The sequence below is a fragment of the Chlamydotis macqueenii genome, chromosome 8 (assembly GCF_036417535.1).
Source record: "Chlamydotis macqueenii isolate bChlMac1 chromosome 8, bChlMac1.mat, whole genome shotgun sequence".
NCBI classification, from domain to species: domain Eukaryota; kingdom Metazoa; phylum Chordata; class Aves; order Otidiformes; family Otididae; genus Chlamydotis; species Chlamydotis macqueenii.
The window spans coordinates 26,569,921-26,588,144 of record NC_141563.1 but is presented as its reverse complement, the minus strand read 5'-3'; the positions used below and the strand labels follow the sequence as shown (position 1 = coordinate 26,588,144).

Sequence of the window (18,224 nt, the reverse complement as noted above, 5' to 3'; positions counted from 1 at the left end):
CTTTATTCTTGTGATGTCACATAGCAAGAATGACAAAGATCTCAACAGAAAGCGGAGCACTGTCTCACAGAGTCTATGAAAAGAGTGAAGTAGTATGTGACCACCGATTGTAAAATCTCAACCAGTATCTCATTGTCCTGATTTGCACTGTGCTCCTATTAAAAATACCTGAGACCTGTTGAGTTGATAGTGAAATGTCTGAGCCTACCAAGGATTTGGGGCATTGTCAAGACGATCTACTGAAGAAGGAATCCAGGTGATGTTCCAAAAGGCATGTCCACTCTAATGTCTCCTTTTAACAAGCCAGGATATCCTGCCAGAGAGGATGAGCTCCAAAAACTGTTTTTATATTGTGAAAGAAACAAGCTCAAATCAAATTGACATTTGGGTTTAGAATTGCATTTCAGGGAAAAAAATAATAGTAGCACTAAAAAGAAAAGGGAGGAAGAGAGAGGAGGCAGGGAAGGCTTACTTGCTTTGCTACCTTACCCGAGCGGAGCTGCTTGATTCGCCCATTGCTAGTTGCAGTGTCAACAGGCAGGAAGTCCTTGAACCAGGAGATTTCAGGATCAGGGTTACCACTGGCAGCACAGAGCATTGTGGCTGTGCGGGCCTTTTCCACCACCTTCAGCTGCGGGCCCATGTCAATGGTTGGGAAGCCAGCTGGGAGGTGGTCTTCTGCAAGAGGAAAAAACACACAAGGTTAGAGAGAAATGTTTGGGTGTAGCAATGGGATATGGTTGTAGAGACAGCAGCACCATGGTACAGCATCTGTGCCTCTGCTGGAAAACAGCAGCCTGACTTTCCTACTGAGAAGGTTTTCAAGCCCTTAAAGCACGTTAGGCTCTATAATGAGCATTCATTACACCAATAGAAGCTTCCACTAAATTTAACTCAGTTTAAATCAATTGCCTTGGGAAACGTTCATAATTTTCATTGATACGTAAGCTCCATCTATTGTTGTTAATAATTCAGTAAAAGCAGGTATTTGCCTTTTTGTAGGAGGACTGAGTTGAAGTTAACAGACAAACACAAAGCCAAATAGTTTGAGGCATCTTGAAAAACAACAGCTAAACAATAAAAGCCCTTAGAACGGTCCAGAGAGGCCCATTTTATCTTTTTTGACTAGGAACATTCTGTCACACTGGTAGGATAGACTGTAAATCTCCTCCTCATGCCCCCAAATCTGATTCAGAAGGCTTTTAGAAACTAATGAACGTAAAGCTAATGAGCCACACTTTGCTCATGAGCCGCCTCGCCAGCCTGTGCTGTGGCAAGTTCCCGGTGCATTTTCTGGGCAGCAGAGAGCAACAGAGGTGCGCGAGGAATGGCCAGTGCACGTTCCGGCACGTCTTATTGAAATACTATGAAATGTAGGACCCCAAAACTGCTAAAACCATTCATATAGCGGGTATGAAAATAGTTAAGGGGCTTTGCTGCTGCGGAGCGCACTCAGGTAGGCTGGGCGGAATACATTAGGCAGCCTTCACTGATAAGCCAAGGCATGCTCCAGCATCGGCATTCAACAGCAGCTGCAGAACAGAGCTCATTTACTCATTCTGTGGCAAGATGTACTGTACTCTGCTAAGCCTGAACTGCAATCAAAAGGACATACTTTCGTAGAAAAAAAAAAAGAACTTGAAGAACATTAAGAAGCTTTTAAAGCAACAGAAACTCAATTATTTCCAGTATGTTTGTTTTTTTCCCTGTTTTAAAGGGAACTTAAGCAAACCCCCTTCTTTGGCAAATCCGATTCTGCAAGGCTCCCAGCTCACTGTGGTGTTTAAACAAACAAGACCTCAGCATCTTCCCATGTCCCAGAGGAGCCTGAACGTGCTGCAATCTGATTTTCCCTGCTATCACCACACACCTGGAACTGCACCCCTCACTTCTGCCAGGAAGGTACTACCAGCAGGCCACCTCAGGTGCTTCCTCCTACCGGTACTGCCACACCTGCAGCACAAACACGGCCCAGGGTGGCCAATCTTACATATTGCTGCCTAAGATCTCAGGAGAATTCCCAAGACCTTTGACTTGTTTGCAAATCAAGACTGTAGCACAAGGCAACATCTGTTCTAAACAAAACAATGCCATGGAATATTGTTTTTTCTGTTTAGATTAGAGTGACTATGAAGCAACCAAGGTTTTCTAAAGGAAAAAACGGTTCCTGATGCTTATTAAAAGCACAAACCATATTTTGTCTCCCAGACCGGCCTCCCTTGAAACCTCTTCTCATTATGAGCAAACATAAATGGAACTTTTTTTTTTTAGAATGAAAGGTACCACGAAAACTAGTTCTTTTTTAATTTGCTCTCCATTGATTTTCAAAGACAAAAGGTACATAGAGCTTAACTGGAATGACACCAGAGCTAGCATTCAATAATAAGCAACAGAAGCACTCAATACTGAGCAGCCGCAATGCATACTCCTACACGGCTGAAAAGAAACAAAAGAAGGGTACACACAGAAGCACAACATGGTTTGGATTGAAAAGCAAAGGAAGATACATAGAAAAAGTAGTAAACAATGACATTCCCTGGGACTGAGGCCAAGTTTGCCTAAAGGGCAGCACCTTGCTATTTCTGGTATTGAAAGCAGATGTTTACTCTGGGGAGGCTGAAACCCTAAGTGATCTAATCACCATGATTACCATTGACAATCCTTTCTGGTTTGTTCAGGATTTTACAAAGAATGCACTGAGCTAAGTATCACCCAGCTACCTTCGTCCAAAGTCTGTGCGGAGGCTTAGCCCACAGCTAAAAGCAAATCCAAACCCAGCATTTTCAAGAAATCTCTTCCCATCTGGAACGATCCTTTACCGACAGAAACTAGAGAGATCAGAAAAGCCTTCAGAGTGTCTGATCCACAGGTACATGACCAGCCTGTTGCACTGGAGGTGACTGTTCAATCAAAATTAGCAGTTTGTGATGAGCCACAGACCAGCAGAAATCATATGATCTAACCTTGACCTCACTGAGTACAACAGAGACGCTGATTACAAAGACTTGGCAGCAAAACTACCTCTGCCATAACAGAAATCTTAGATCAAGCCTTTTCTGGACTCCAAAGAGTTGTACAGTGCTGCTCCCATACAAGGCACTCCCTGCAAGCCCAAGCCATTACAGACCCCAGATGGGAATGCTGGGCACTGAACACCTGAACAGAGGCCACAAGCGACCACCACACAATGACCCTCAGCCCCCAGACCCCGTGCCAAGCTGGACACAGGCAGGCACGCAAGGCTCATGTGGTGCACAGTCTCTCCCCTCTTAACTGTGCACAAGCCCCAGAACTACAGTGGCAAATGACAGTAGTAGAGAAGTGGTGCATTGTGTGTAGTCAGAGCCACAGCAGGTTCTCTGGGCTAGTGCTGGTACTGGTACACGGTACTGGGGTTCCCACGCACGCCTGGAGATTGAATCTGCTGTGGCCACACCACCACCAAAACTCAAGCAAGCAGCACTGGTGTGCCTGCATCTACAAAAACGCACAGGCAGCAAGGACTTGTTTGATGTCTTGTCAATCAAATGTAGAAGCAACACTGGTGTTTAAGAGCAGCAGTGTGCTTCCACCTCAAGTTGTGTCATTGTGTGACAAGACGTCAGGGGAAATCTGACAGCTGATCTCTGACGGCACCTCAGACACCCGGAGGCTGGGGTTCTCCTGCTGTTAGTTCTGGGGTAGCTCCAGAGGACCTTCACTTGGCCAAGGTCACTGTGTCTGGGGCTCAAGCTCAAGGGGAGGATGAGCACCTTCTCCGGAGCCCAGAAGTGGTCCAAGGGCCTCAGGTGCCTGAACAATCATGAAATGGGAGACCTCAACTGCTCCAGGTGTCCCCCATACGGTGTGGCTCTGGCAGCCCCCTGAACCCTCCTGGAGAAGAGTGGCTGTGGAGAAAACCTGAGCTAGTCACACCATAGAGCACAGCTCGGCACAAGCCCATGCCTGCCCTATCGTGACGCAATGCTCCTGTAGAGATAACGGGGCTTCGTTCCAACCTGGCTTGGTGTTGCTGACTTCACTGGGATGGTGAGGGATGTCTCTGTTCAAACACCACAGGCAACGATAGGAGTTCAGAGCTGTTCTTGCCTTGCCTTCCCCTCCGGCAAAAGTGTAATCTAGGTCTAATTATGAGGCTCAGACATGCCTCAGCTCCTTTCAGCCCTTGCTAGCTGTACTAACTTGTCCGCACACGGAGCTCGTCAGTAATAGCTACCCTCCTATTCATGCCAATGTGTGGATACCCTTATTCTAGAGAATGAGTTTGTCAGCACTTGTTTTTTTTCAAGGATAGCTAGTGTGCTTTTAATGCACATTAAACCAGGCTATGAATCTGCTTTCAAGTGCAGACTATCTAAACCAGTTTTTCTTTCTGGGTTTCAGATGCTTTCAGAAAAGGTGTATTTCAAGTAGGCATTAGGTCAGAGCAAGCAAAATCTAGGCAGAAGTAGGATTTTTGCTCTAATTCCCTTCATGGACTACAGCAGCAGGAGTAGGAATGATACAGAGCAAAACAGGAAGAGAAGAGAAGAGAGGAGCAGGAGGAAAGGAGAGGGAAATCACAAGAGAGAAAAAAAACCAAGTGGGTTTTGCAGTTACAAACGGAAATTTGGAAAATCCATGACCAGGCTGAGGTCTTGCTACAGCAGTCACCAAGGAGCCAGGAATGTCCCTCTGGCATCTAGCATGACAGCATGTGCACAGGATATCTCATGCTTACTTGACAGCTCCCTTTGCTAATCTTCTTTCCAAGGTGACAGAAATCTAACCCCCCTTCTCTTACAGCTCTTTTGTGCCACACATTTCCCATCTTCAAAGGAAATGCTAAGGCAAGAAACCTTTCCCATAGCCCCAAACCAGAGCTGAGACCTCCTTCAGAGCAGCTGCAATTATGGAGCTCGTTCACCAGCTCCCCAGAAAACTACCTTTCTTGAGGATGCTGCTGTGACACACACCCCTTGGGGCATCCTTATTTTCTGCATCACTCCAAATATCAAATGATGATAAGGGACAGGGAGGCAATTGCAATTTATGTCTTATGAGAAGTACGGATCAGCCCCAGCATGGAACGGTATGTGGATAACAGCTGCTTACAGAAAAGGCCTGCAGAGGAGTCTGTGGTGAGCACAGCTGTTGATGGCTGAATCCTGCAGGATTACCCCCAGGATTTTGCTCAAAACTTGTAATCTCTCACAGAACAGAAAAGTTGTAGGGGTCAGATATCAGGTTCCTATCAGCACAAATGCCATACAGCACTCACTGGTCTTGCAGCCATGCAACTGTGTTTTGGGGGACATATTATGACTTGCTTGGCACCTGCAAAACCTTCCCCTCCACCACTGTGAACTTCCTCTGTGTCAATGTAGGAAACGGTATTTTAGAAATGACAGTGAAAACTGCAAACACATTTATGGGAGTTATTTGTCATATTCCTCTTCCTATAAAAGCCAAGCCTGCTTAGTATCATGAGTCCAATTGTTCAGACTGCTGAGGGAGAGAAAAAATATGATACTCAATATGATTTGGAAACAGCAAAAAGTAGCTTTTCTGTACGTTACAGCTATAGCTGTGAGGTTAAATCTTTTAGAATCTACCAAAACCACTGCCCCTCTGGAAGGGGTGTTCTCAACTCATTTCAAATGAAATATTGAGCCTTACCCCAACACGGGGCTGGAAACATCTTATCTGGGCCACTGGTTCTTGCCACCCTGCGTCAGCTGAGGAACTTCCAGCCCAGCATCAATTTTAGGGGCTCAGTAGGAATGATTAAAACACAAAGCTGCTTTGTTTTCAGTTCTGCCAGCTATCTGAAGCCACTCAGGAGCGTGCGATGCTAGGGACAAGCCAGGAAATGGACTGAGGGCAGAGAGATTTCTGATAAATGCGTTTGACTGTGGTCAGCCTCGCACAGGAGCAGGATAGATGTATCAAAAGCTATTTCACATGTTTCCTACCCATTTGGTGAGGCAGGCTGGGATCTCACCCAGGGCAGTCAGCAGGGCTGAATCGATCCGGGTCAGAAGCAGCGGACTGACGCAATAGAACATTTGATGTTGCAAGGGTAACCATTGTCTACTGACAAACTCGTGTTTGATGGATCAACGGAATTGCTTTACAAATTTTACAAATCTCCCTTTGAGACACTGAAACACATCAGCAAACGCAAAATTATCAGTGCAAGGAAGACAAGCCGGGTAGTCGGCAATATTAACTAATGAAAGATGCAAGTCAGTAAGATCGTAAGCACACCACAATCCAGGACATCTGTTTGCTGAATAAACAGCCCTAATTCCTTCAGCACAGGTTACACAGCGCGGCTATTCAATTACCGCAAGACAATCAAAAGCAGTCGAGCAATCCAGTGGCCCAGAACAACAGCATCATTTTACACGATAAGAAAACCCTGACACTGCTCTGTTCAGGTTCAACTGAAGCTGCACAAAGAACATTTTATCAGCCATTTTGAGATTATGCTCTCTTCCTGCATCCTCCTTATTGCAAAAGAAGAAGAGGTACACCAAAAAATACTATCCAAATTTGTGGCCTCCAAAGGCTGCCTGCCATGCAGGGAGCGGCGGGAGGAGGAGCACATTCGTGTGCGCTCGCTGCCAGAGCCAAGTCTCACGCAGGCTAATGAATGCCCCGTGACATTGGCACCGCCTCGTAATTGCCCAAGGAAAAGGTGGGGCAGTGAAACCAACCTGTTTCAAAGGCAACAAAGTCTTAATTACTGGGTTAGCAAGCATAAAACAGTTTCAGGCAGGCAGAAAATACAAACAGTCATCTATTGATGACAAGGCTTTTAATGACAAATCTGCCGGTTCTGTATGACATCACACCAACGTGACACACTGAAGCTGCCTGCTCAAAACCGAGAGAAGGGTGCAGATGAATGGGTGGGTGTGGAAACGAGCTCCAGAAGGACTTCTCTGTGTCACGGTGTAACCACATGAATTACTGCACAAGAGCTTACAGTAAACAAAGTGTTTGCTATCTCTTAGAAAGATCACAGCAGCAGCAGCAGCAAAACAGTTCACAAAAGAAAGAATCTGAGTCAGTCCAAAACAAAGAAAGTACTGTAAGGAAAATTCAAGAAAATACGAGACTAGACAAGGCAGAAGAGGATAAACTGTCAGGCAGATTTCTGCCCTGGGGGCTCACAGCGTGGGAGCTCACAGGACCTCCTCATTCTAGAGGTTATGAGTCCATAAAACACCCGATGGAGACAGCGCTACCCTTCAAGTGCCAGAAGGGCTCTGCTAACGTTGTCCTTTCACAGCTGGACAGCAATTATCTCCACTCATAAGCCACTGATACCTTCTTGGTAGCACAGCTGACCATTCCCAAGCATCTGTTTATCTCGGAGGGGATCAGGATGGCTTTGCAGAGAGGTGAGTGCTCCCAAGAGCAAGACATGGCAGCACCTCCCAGCTGGCTCCGACACAGATTCAGCCTGTGCTCCTGCCAAGTCCCACTGCTGCTTCTCACCATGCTCCCACGAGTGTGGCAGTAAGGTAACGCACCGTCTCTGTAGCGTGTCACCTCCCCAGGGCTGAGCACCCTGCATCTGCCATGCACTGGCCTCCAGTGCTCCCTCCCACCCAGGGCACAATCTTGCTTCTCCAGGCCTGAGGGGGCACTGCATCCCAAGGAGATGAAACAAATTACTTCTCCCAGCCCTTAGAGATCCTGTTATCATCCAAACAACCTTCCTTCGGGCCTCATGATGCCTCTTGACCTGCCCCAAGGAATGGGTCAGGACAAGGGGTGGTACCATAGATGCAGGACCACCCCTCCTTCCCTTTGAGAAGCACTGCAGCATGCCATTACCAAAGCCCTCCAGCATCCTCCAAACATAGCCACACATCAGCTACAGCTACCTCTAAACTTCTCATAGGGCAGCTAATCCACAGCTCTAGCGGCACCGGTGGAGGCAACAGTTGTCACCCTCCAGCACGGCCGTCCTCTAAGCACAGCCCAAGGGAAGGCGTGAGAAAGGCCCCTCTGGGGAGAAGGTGCACTTCCACTACCATGGCCTCGCACTCTTCTGATCCAGAGCCTTCATAAACACTGCAAGATCTGCTGAGATGACTGAATCTGGCCACAGCTTCAGTACTGAACAGGCAATTCCTATCTCTCCTTCACAGATAACAGCTTGTGACCTGTACTTGACAGAGGGCAACACAAAGATGATTAACAGCTGCTGAAGCTGACTCAGAGCAGACCAGAGTAAGTATTCAGTCACAAATCTGGGCAAATTAAAGGTTTGCACCTACAACCCACTGTTTCAGTTCTTAGTTTTGAGATCTTCCTAAGTAATAACAACTTCTGCTCAGTATGTGTCAGCTGTGGAATCTGCTGTCAGCCAGGAGACCTCAACTCATCTTGGAAGAAAACAATTATTTACACCTTTATCAGATTAGATTGCAACAGTTAGAGACGGCATTTACAAAATCCTTACTACCACATCATCCGTCAGTCACCCTGGCTACCTCTTCTTGCTTTCCATCCTGGCTTCCTTGCAACGACAGCCACATTTGCAATCTTGGTCCTAAACTCAAGTTTTTTCCGAGACTTAGGCCCAATACATTGAAAAAAGCTAAAAAATTAAAGAAGGAAGATTGTAGAAGTTCATCTGCTCAGGCTAAACAAGCTCTGTACCATAGAGCAGAGCCTCTCCAAGATGATGACACAGCCTCTTAGTGGGAAGTATGATGCAAAGCCCCTTAAGAGGTGAGGACCACGCTAGACCTCCTGCTCCAAATCCAAGCCCGCTATTCTGCCATGAATGTAGAGCAATGTCCACAGACAACGCAAAGCCAAAGACACATCAAAACAAGCACTTTCCTGAAAGACCAGGAGAACCTAGTCGCTCATGTTAATGAAGCATTAAAAAGGGCTTAGATTGTACGTCACTGAAAGTCATTTAAGGGTTCAGAGTATAGCACAGCAGAAACTACAACAAGAAATGTCAAGAATGTGGGTGAGGAAGAGCTTATATACAAGAAAAACAGATCATATCCGCAAGATTCCCTGCATGAGCAAGCGTCCAAAGTTTTATTTCCTCCCCAGAACCTACAGCATAATTTCAAGTAGGTAAAAATAGAGTTTTGTGGGTCATATCCAACAGGTGATAAATAAGCCTAGGTTCCTTCAACAACTATTACTGACCAAAAACCTCATTAGCTGGAAGTATGCAGTGAAAAAACTCACAAAAGTTCTTTAAACACAATGAATTCAGAAAGATTTTGCAGCCAGCTATTAAGACTCCGTAGTAAAGGAACAGTAAAAGAAGACCATGCTGTGCTTTCAGGCAGGACTGTGCCGTTTGTTGGTACCAACTGTTGAATATAACTGCCTGTAGAACAGTTTTTAAACCATTGTTTCTTTTTAATATTTTATACTGAGAAATACAACATAACTATTGCCACCACATGTTTCCTTGGGACAGAATATATAAACACACTCCCACTAAAACACACCCAAAACTTCAGTCTTTTCAGAGAGAAGCATGGAAAGAGCTCTTACTTAAATTCTAAGTCAGTTATTAATCCCGTGCATTTTCCACACTACTTCACCTGCACTGATGTGATCCGCTATTAGCATAGAGATTTTCATTTTTAAGATCTGCAATCAATAATCCATTTCCATATGCCATTAAATCCAATGTGTGGTTAAATTAATGGAGCATTTGACTTTTGATCCATATATGTTTGGTTGCAGCTCAGTGCAGGAAAAAATGCATGAGACTCGAGTTAATCTGACAGCAGAGCTCTCCCACGCTTCCTAACGTCGAGTTTCAGATTAAAGCGAAGCATTCCTGCTGCCACTCAGCTGGAATACTAAATCTGTTCATTTCCACTTCACAGGCCAGGATGCAAGATTTTCGGTCACTTAACTCCTACTGAGAGGGCTAGATCGTGCTAAAATCTGATTTCTATTTAGCTCCTGCAGCCCGTCTGCATCACTGCCAACCCAGTGCCTTCTCCTCCTGTGGGGGAACATCACAGCCTGTCAAAGCAACAGTGGCCAGCAACTCTCAAGTAAAAACTTGAAGATTAGGGATGTGGAAAAGTTGTATGTTTTGATAAAATACCCTGCTGAAAAGTCTTCTTTTCTAGCACTTGTTCCAATACAGAAAAGAAAAAGCCTTTCCTTGCATCTCAGCTACTGAAAAAGAAAGGTATTCAGACAACATGGAAGAGCAATGACTGTTGAACTTTTAAGGATAATCACTGTGATGCTACCTGAGAGAGGAAAAAACCCTCTCTTGTCTGTCTTTACCCTTCTCAAAATCCCCAAACAAAAACTCCCGAGAACATTGTAAATATTCTGGAAATATCAGCTTGGAAATTGAAATTTAGGATTATACTGGGGAGGAGCTAGATAGTCATTAGAGAAAGCACAAAAATATTCTACTTCTGGCATTGACAACCAGCCAGTGCTTCAAAAGGGAAAAAAAAGATTCCCCCTGCCCTGCCAAAACACCTCTTTGCTGTCTGATCTCAAAGACTAAACTGAAACTTGAAGGCAACCTCCAAAATCACCACACTGTGGGATGGAGTGGTTCTGTGATGCTGTGAGAGTTTGAATCCCAAAGCTAGCAATCAAGGCGTGTGGGTGTGGGAAAGGAGGACAAACACAATTCTTACAAAAGCAAGGCTCCTCTGCAGCAAACAGGCTGAAAAGCACCAGGCTTGGTGCTCAGTAGCCTGCTTTCCTCTCCACCTCCCGCTATTGCCTCTTCCCTCACCCTCTGCCTTTTCTACAACACCATCCATCCTTTCCCACCACTGTCAATAGATTCTCATGCATGTGGCTCCGTCTGCCATTTCCTTAATTGCAGCAACCTGTGTTTTGAGCAAATGTTCAGAATTAATATCTAAACATTTTTAATAAGTTACTAAAACTAGTATATAGAACCAGCCCCAGTAAAGGCCAATATAGTAAAACACAAATTAAATTTCTAGTCCAAGGCAGTATTTCTTTATAGTATTCAAAAAGAAAATAACCTTTAAGAAAATATTCACACATTGACATCAGGTACTCTGTGAAAGTTTCTTATGTACCTTTTCTCAGACAAATTCTGTTTCCAAATGGAACAATACACGTGAAGTTTCAATGCACTTGTTCTGTTGCAGCCAGCTCAGGCACAGAGGGTCTGCTGGCATGGAAATAACTTGAGAATTGTAAGAAGGGCTTTAATTTAATCTGAGCTCCAGACAGATCAGTGATACGGTAAATGACTGCTTTCCATTCAAAAGTTTTAAAACACTATCACAGAAAACATCTTGAGATACTGGGTAACTAACTTTATTTACTTGGTGTGGAAGTTACTTTTTATAAAAGGGAAAAACACAGCAAGACTTGACCAGAGTCAGGGACAGAAATACTCGGAGTTTTAAGTCCTACATTCAGCCATCAGTTTCTAGAAGAGCCATTAATTGCACTGGCTCCAGCATCACTTCAGCTGGAGACTCCAGTTACCTCAACAGTCTTTCAGAGATCATATGCAGTAAAAATGCCCCCAGCGAAAGACCCGTAGCAAGCCAATGGCTATGTGCAAACACAAATTAGACATTGTTGCCAGACAAGTGATGGTTTTTAATGCTGGGATGATGTAATTGATCAGAGTTTAACAGAGGACATACTCTTCTTTTTACAGATAGAAAGTGTTGCAGAGGCTCAATATCCTCTTTACTGCTTTGCCACAAGACCCATCTTTTCAGAAAGAGATGTGCAATAAAAGGAGTGGCTGACTATTTCAGCCAAGGCTTTATTTAAACAAATCCCCAGTGCAGGCCTTTATGTATTAGAGCATGCAACAGATAAATGGAAAGCTGGCAGTGAAACCACATCAAGGCCAAGTGGATATAAAAAATGGCACCTCTTGGCTCCTGTGGTACTCATCTTAATAGAAACCAAATGCAAGATATCAGCTGAAATTCCTTTGCTGTCCAAGGAAAATGCATTCCCTAACATTAGACATATTTGCTGTTAGTCAAAGATTCATTTTACCAAATGACCACTACAGAAATTGTGAGTTTCCCCACCTCTCTTCCCTGGCATGTGAGGAGGGCTTCAGAGCTTGGTGGCATGGGACTCCTCCTTCCCAGATGCAGGGTTGTGTTTTCCTTAAATATGGTCCCCACCTTTTCCCCAAAAACATTAGATCTACCAGAAACAGACACCTGGATTTGGCAAGCTTCAGCTTCACTATGTTGAAAAATCAACTTCAGGAAAGCTTTAGAAGTGTTTTTCTGCTCTTGAAAATGGAGAATAGCTGGCCTTGAAGTTTTAAAGACAATCTGCTATTTTTCCACTGCAATGTAATTCCAGGTTTCTGTAGGAAGATCCCTGCACTAGCTCCATGTACTACTGGTTAGGAGGAGCAGTCCCCAGAGTAGCTGTTGAGGTTTCCTTATTTCTTTTTCTTTTTCAAATGGGAAATCACAGAAAAGGGGGGAAAAAAAGATAGCCACTGCTGACTTCCCAGGACCTTCTCATGCAATAAAGTCAAGGTTCAGGATAAACAGAATTGAGAACAGCGACGAGGGGACGTCATGCTCTTGCCCCGTGTGAGTTTTGTTTCATTTCCGATTGACTGGCAGACAGCATGCGAGAGGCAGGGGCTAAAGCACCATGAGGTTGCAGGTCTCAGAAAACGATTACAGGGGAATTGAGTACATGAATTGGTTTGTCTCCCTTGTTCTGAACCATCTTTCCTTCTGCCCCTCACATATACACACATGGCTACAAGTGCTCCTCCCAGCCCTGTTTTGGTGTTTCGATGCAAGACACACGCAGCCTGGCTTGCAAGAGGTGGTTCCTACAGGACTCTCAAGGCCCACCTCTCCTTAGAACCCTAAGATGTTTAGAGCAGGGGTGATGTTACCGTGCTTTCCATTTCCTGGTGCGTATGAAGCAGCCAGTCCTGCCGCGGGACGTGGCACCTCCACCCTGCTCTATAGGAGCAGTCCCACGTACCTTCTCAGGTTGTCTGCATTTCGAGCCACCTGGTCGTAGATGCGCTTTCGCCACAGCTGCCAACTCAGGAAACCGCTGCCGCCTCCCTCTTTAACCCAGCTCAGGTTAGACCAGATTTTCCAGTACAGATAACAATTGCACTATTTACATTTCATACACCTAAAGGGAAGACACTTCAGCACTGCTGAAACAGATGTCTTAGAAGGAAGCTCAAAGACTAAAAAGCATGAAAAAGCCACAGCAGCCTCTCTGACCTGCTCCAGCACGGCCCAGGTGATGCTGCCTGCACAGACTGGCCCGAGCAGCTGCCACACTGGGCTGTTCACTGCAAGGTGTCAGGAACGATAAAGCAATACCACGGTTTGATTTACGGCCAGGCAAACACTGGCTGGCAGTGACCACACACGGAGAGGTCGGGCAGCGCTGTCCTTTATTAGCATGTCAACAATCGCTGTGCTAGTGTGCTTACAGATTAGACTCCTGAAGCTGGAAACGCGAGCATGTTTGGGTATAACTAATTGGAAATAGGTCCTGAATTCCTAATAACCGAAGTTACGGTCCCTGGGATTTATGCCAAATTAAAGACAATTAATTCTCCTCTCTTGATTATTACACACCTTAATAGCTCTGTCCTTGAGTCGGTTCCATCCTTGATGTGCAGAGCGCTTTAGTTCAGTCTCTAAAATTTGATGTGCATGAAGAACGGTTAATAAGAAAGTTCTGAATCAAATCCGAGTTACCGTATCAAAATCTCTCATGTTTTACAACAGTGAAAAACCAATTGGATTCAAAGCCTACTTCAGATCCTAGATTATAAAGGCATTTGTTGCACAGCCTCTGCACTCTAGTCTTTAGGGGCCTTAAACAATTCCACGTTTCCCTTTAAGATATTCTTTTAAAATATCACATGGCAGTATATACAGATAATCAGGATTGTTTTCATTAAATGATTTCAGTGAAGTTCACTGGCTTTATTTGATATACAAAAGACTATTTAACCTTCTCCCAAGACACTCTACTGATGTAATTACAAGCAAGAGATGAGGTACAGCTCTCCCAGCTGCAACCACTACCAGGAAAGAAAACTTTCTGCTGAGCAGAGGCAGCTGTAACTCTTTCCTAGAGGCAGGTATCTCCTTGCAGATAAGAATACTGCAAATCTTTATTTCCCCACAGTGTACAGGCCGCTGCTCTCAGGACTATTCAGCTAGAGGAAAAGTTAAGAGGGAGCGTGCGTTGAAGGTAAAATAACTGCTAGCACTCCTATTGTAGGTGTCCTTCACGCACAAAGTAAACAAGACCATGTGTCCCTTTCCAGAGAATCAACAGCAAACCCTGCAGCAGGGCTTACTCTGCTGAGGCCCTGAAGACACAGCTGTGATTTTCAGAGCTGAGTGGGCTCCAGCCACAAGCTTGCCTGGGACACAAGAGGACACGCTTGCCAAGGACAGAAGTGGAATTAGCTGAATCTCAGCTGCTCACTTTACTGAGCTGAAAAGCAACACAAGATGCCAGGAGGAGACACCCTGTATGTCTGGAGTCTCTGATGCTGGAGATGATCACAGGGGCCTCAGACTCCTTGGGAAAATATCACCTCTCCTTCCAGACAGGGGTTTTTAGACCCATGACCTGCCTAAGGGAAGAGAAAGTAGGTCCCCATCCTATCTGTGAAAGCCAACACAGTCCCAGTCTTCTCCAGCCAGCACTGAAGTCTCCTCGTGACCAACCCCGTGTCTCAGCAGCTGGAGGAAAATCTTAGGGGTTTAGAGACTGAAACAGCAGGGAAACCACAGAACTCATGCAATCTGAGCCGCCTGCTCCTGAGGCTTGCACACCGCAGACAAGGCGCCCCAGCAGACAGTCAACTGTTGGGATTTTCACTACATCTCCCCCACGGCAGAGCTGAGGCAGATCTCTGCAGAGCCTGTACAGAGGAAATAATTCCCTGTGACAAAGTAGGAGGGGAATATCCCAAACAAAGCCATGAATGTTGCCATGTGAGAGCTGAAAATCCAAGTTTCATACTGTCTGTTGAGTGCTCGATCTAAGGCTAGTATTACTCTCCAAAGCATTTAATTCCTTTGGTTTCTTCTCCTTCTCTCTTTCTGCTGAACTCTGCTCAGTGACATACCTGATTCCATGCCTTGAGACATGAAGGTGCATCCTAAAAGAATGGAGACACTGGAATGAGTTGGGGAGAGGAAATCTCTAAGGTAACGCAGGGCAGGGAGAGCAAGAAACCCTCCTCTCAACTTGTGGCTCATGAACAACCCTGGTCTGCTACAGAACAGCAAATAAACACAAATTCCTCTTCCCACACACGCAAGCAGCAAGCAAAACAGCAAAACAGATGAAGCAAGCGAAAACACAATTTTTATTTGGTACCATGAGACAATGTTACACTGGAGAGTCTACGTATTTTTTTTTTCCAGAGAGATCATAGAGCCCTTGGATTAAAACACCTGAGAAATCCTGGTTTGGGAAATAGAGCCCTACCAGCCTGGGCTGCCACAGGCATGAGAGCTTTGGACCCAGACCTTGATGCACTGAGAACAAAGGCAAAAGGTTGATTCTCCCCAGCAAATCACCTGCAAACAGCATCACAGCATCATCTTACATTTACACTGAGAATAGAAATTAAATTAGCAAGTAGATTTTGATCATGAAATGACCTTTAAAAATGATTGAGAAAAGAAAATATTAGCCACCGTTATTTGCCCTGATACAGATCCCTCCTGAAGGCAGCTTTCTGTGGAAAATATTATTGCTAATTTTATTTCATGTTTTCAAACTGCTTTTAAGAATTTAAGATTACTCTTCTTTTCTCATTTTTTTCATAGACAAGCTTTGCCATCTTCTTTCTTCATGTAAGCACAAATTGAGAAAAGTACTGTAGCTGAACTTAAAAGAACGGGACAATTTTATGATGTTTAATAACATTTGTAGCTATAAAGGCTAAAAACACTAAGGGTAATGAAATCTCACACTCTGGCGCTTGAGGTATTCTCTTCCTCTTGTCCCACACGCTGAACCGTGGACGCAGTTCGTGAAGGAGAAAACACATTCTCTTGGAGACACCCACGGGGGCTGGCTATGGCTGGAGGTCACAGTCACAGCCGGCCAGACTCACGGCAAACAGCTCTGCTCTGCAGTCTCTTCTCACTCAACTCTATTTACGACCACCGTCAACATACTAGCAATTACAGCGTTCGTCGCACAAATCTTCACAAGTTTTCAAAATGAAAGTGGGCTTTTCTTTATTCCTGGCTTAAGTAGAGTTATGGAAAGATTGCCAGAAATTACACCTGGTTTATGGCTTCAACAACCACATTTTCCTTCGGTGCTCTTGCTGTAGCTTGCTGCTTCCTCACTTACATAAAACTGCAGAGATTATGCAGAATTCATGTCTGCCTTGTGACAAGCTCTTTTAAAAGTCAATACCATTTGAATCTGCTTTGACCTTGCATTTAGACAGACACAATACCATGTACAACTTCATCCTGCACACAAACTCCCTTATTCGCACGTCAAGAAAGACAAGGGTTTTGACTGCTAATGCCTCCTCTTTCCATGCGAGGCCAGATTTGCCTACAGCACAAATTAGGGCAGGCTTGCACCCTCAAAATTTGGTCACCTCTCCTGGTAGTCACCATTTGAAAAATAAAAATACCTCAAATATTGACAGAGTGTAATCACTGAGCTGTAGACCACGAGCCATTTGTTAGTAACATCTCTAAGCCATTTCATCCTCACAAAGGTTTCAGACATTGGATGGCCCTTGGCCTCTTATTCTTTTGCCTTTCATATCTGGTATTTTAAGCAGTTAAGCCTGAACTATCTACCACGTTATAAGGGATGCTACAGAGAACGTGGTGGCAGCTGCATTGTACCAGATAGCTACTAGTCCTTTATGAAGCTCAGAACATCACAGTACAAAAGATCTGAAGTTCCAGCAGCTTTTCCACTTCCTGTACACCCAATTTCAAGTCTCTGTTGGCTGCACTTTTATTCCACTGCCTAAAGGCATCTAGCCCAAATCTCTTCACTCCATTGGCCCTATGCCTCTCTCCACAATCCAGTGTTGTCAGGAACGGTAGCACGGTCCACCTTTGCCAGCCTGTCCTTCAGGAACACACTCTTGCCTTCTGAAACAAAGCTGCTCTAAAGAACAGTATTTCATCCGGCTTTGTCCCTTTCCAGACCAGTCTTTCCAGCTATTTATCCACTTGTGGAACACCATCTACATCAGATACCAGCAGTATGTAATGGAAAAAAGCATAAAAAGTATTGTCCCATCCCAGCCATCTGCCTGTAAAACTCAGTATTCCTAAAACTGGCTGTCTCATTAGTGTCTGTATTTTATTCAACAAAACAAAAGACTGAAATCTCATGTATCGTCACTACCTCAACTGGCAGGAAACACGTTTCCACATCTGTGCACAAGAGGCAGGGAGCAGCCCACAGGGATGTGGGGTCTCCTTCCCTTGAGTTGTTCAACTGGCCCCACAGCTGCAGGGATGGAGACCTGCCATGTCCTCGCCTGCCAGTTTTGGGAGGGGATGGAGCCCTTTGGTAGAGTGCAGAATACCATTTTTTATAGCAGCTGAAATTAAGCAGGCAGGGTGTAAAGAAAAGTACAAGCAGGCAGGGAGAAATTCATTGCGTTTGAAGGTTTGGGGACATTCTAGGAGCAGAGAGAGCGTGCTCCACAGCTCACAGGGGTCAGGCATGTCCCTGTGCATCTCCCAGCTGCCGTGAAAAACATTCGCTGTTCGTAGTGCAAAGCGGAGAAATGGCAAACACTTACTCTGTTTCGAGCAGGTTGCAACAGGCTGTGGCTCTGGTGGGACAGGTTTGTCAGCACTGCCTGACCTGCTTTCGCTGACAGCTACCCCCAGGCTGATCTCCTGAACAGGAGGAGGTGCGGAGCTCTGGGCAAGTGAGCTGGTCCCCCGCACGCCCCGGGGCTGAGGAGATCCAGCAAAGCCAACCAGCTGCAGCACGCCACGACCAGGAGGCTGCCGGCACTTTGTCTTGCCTGGGTTTGTGCTGGAATTGGACTAAGTGAGCTGATCAGTTGAGAGATGAGCCTAATTTGTCAAGCTGACCTGCAAAGCGTGCCCCGTCCCCCCTTGCCGTGGTACGGAGGTGCCAGAGCCTCTCTTCACACGGAGCGTGCTGCAATCCTGCCCGCTGCCGCTTTCTGCAGGGCTTCTCATAAACTTGCCCATTCGCAA

The 18,224-nt window shown here is 45.4% G+C and overlaps 1 protein-coding gene across 8 annotated transcripts in view; it reads right to left on the bottom strand.

Moving 5' to 3' along the window:
* Positions 1–18,224, bottom strand: part of PTPRF (protein tyrosine phosphatase receptor type F) — a 386,594-nt gene that overhangs the window by 109,024 nt on the left and 259,346 nt on the right. For all 8 annotated transcript variants that reach the window (XM_086752931.1, XM_086752935.1, XM_086752933.1 and 5 more), the window contains exon 6: positions 490–678. In XM_086752931.1, coding sequence (XP_086609057.1) covers positions 490–678 — 189 coding nt within the window. The remainder of the gene's footprint in view (positions 1–489; positions 679–18,224) is intronic.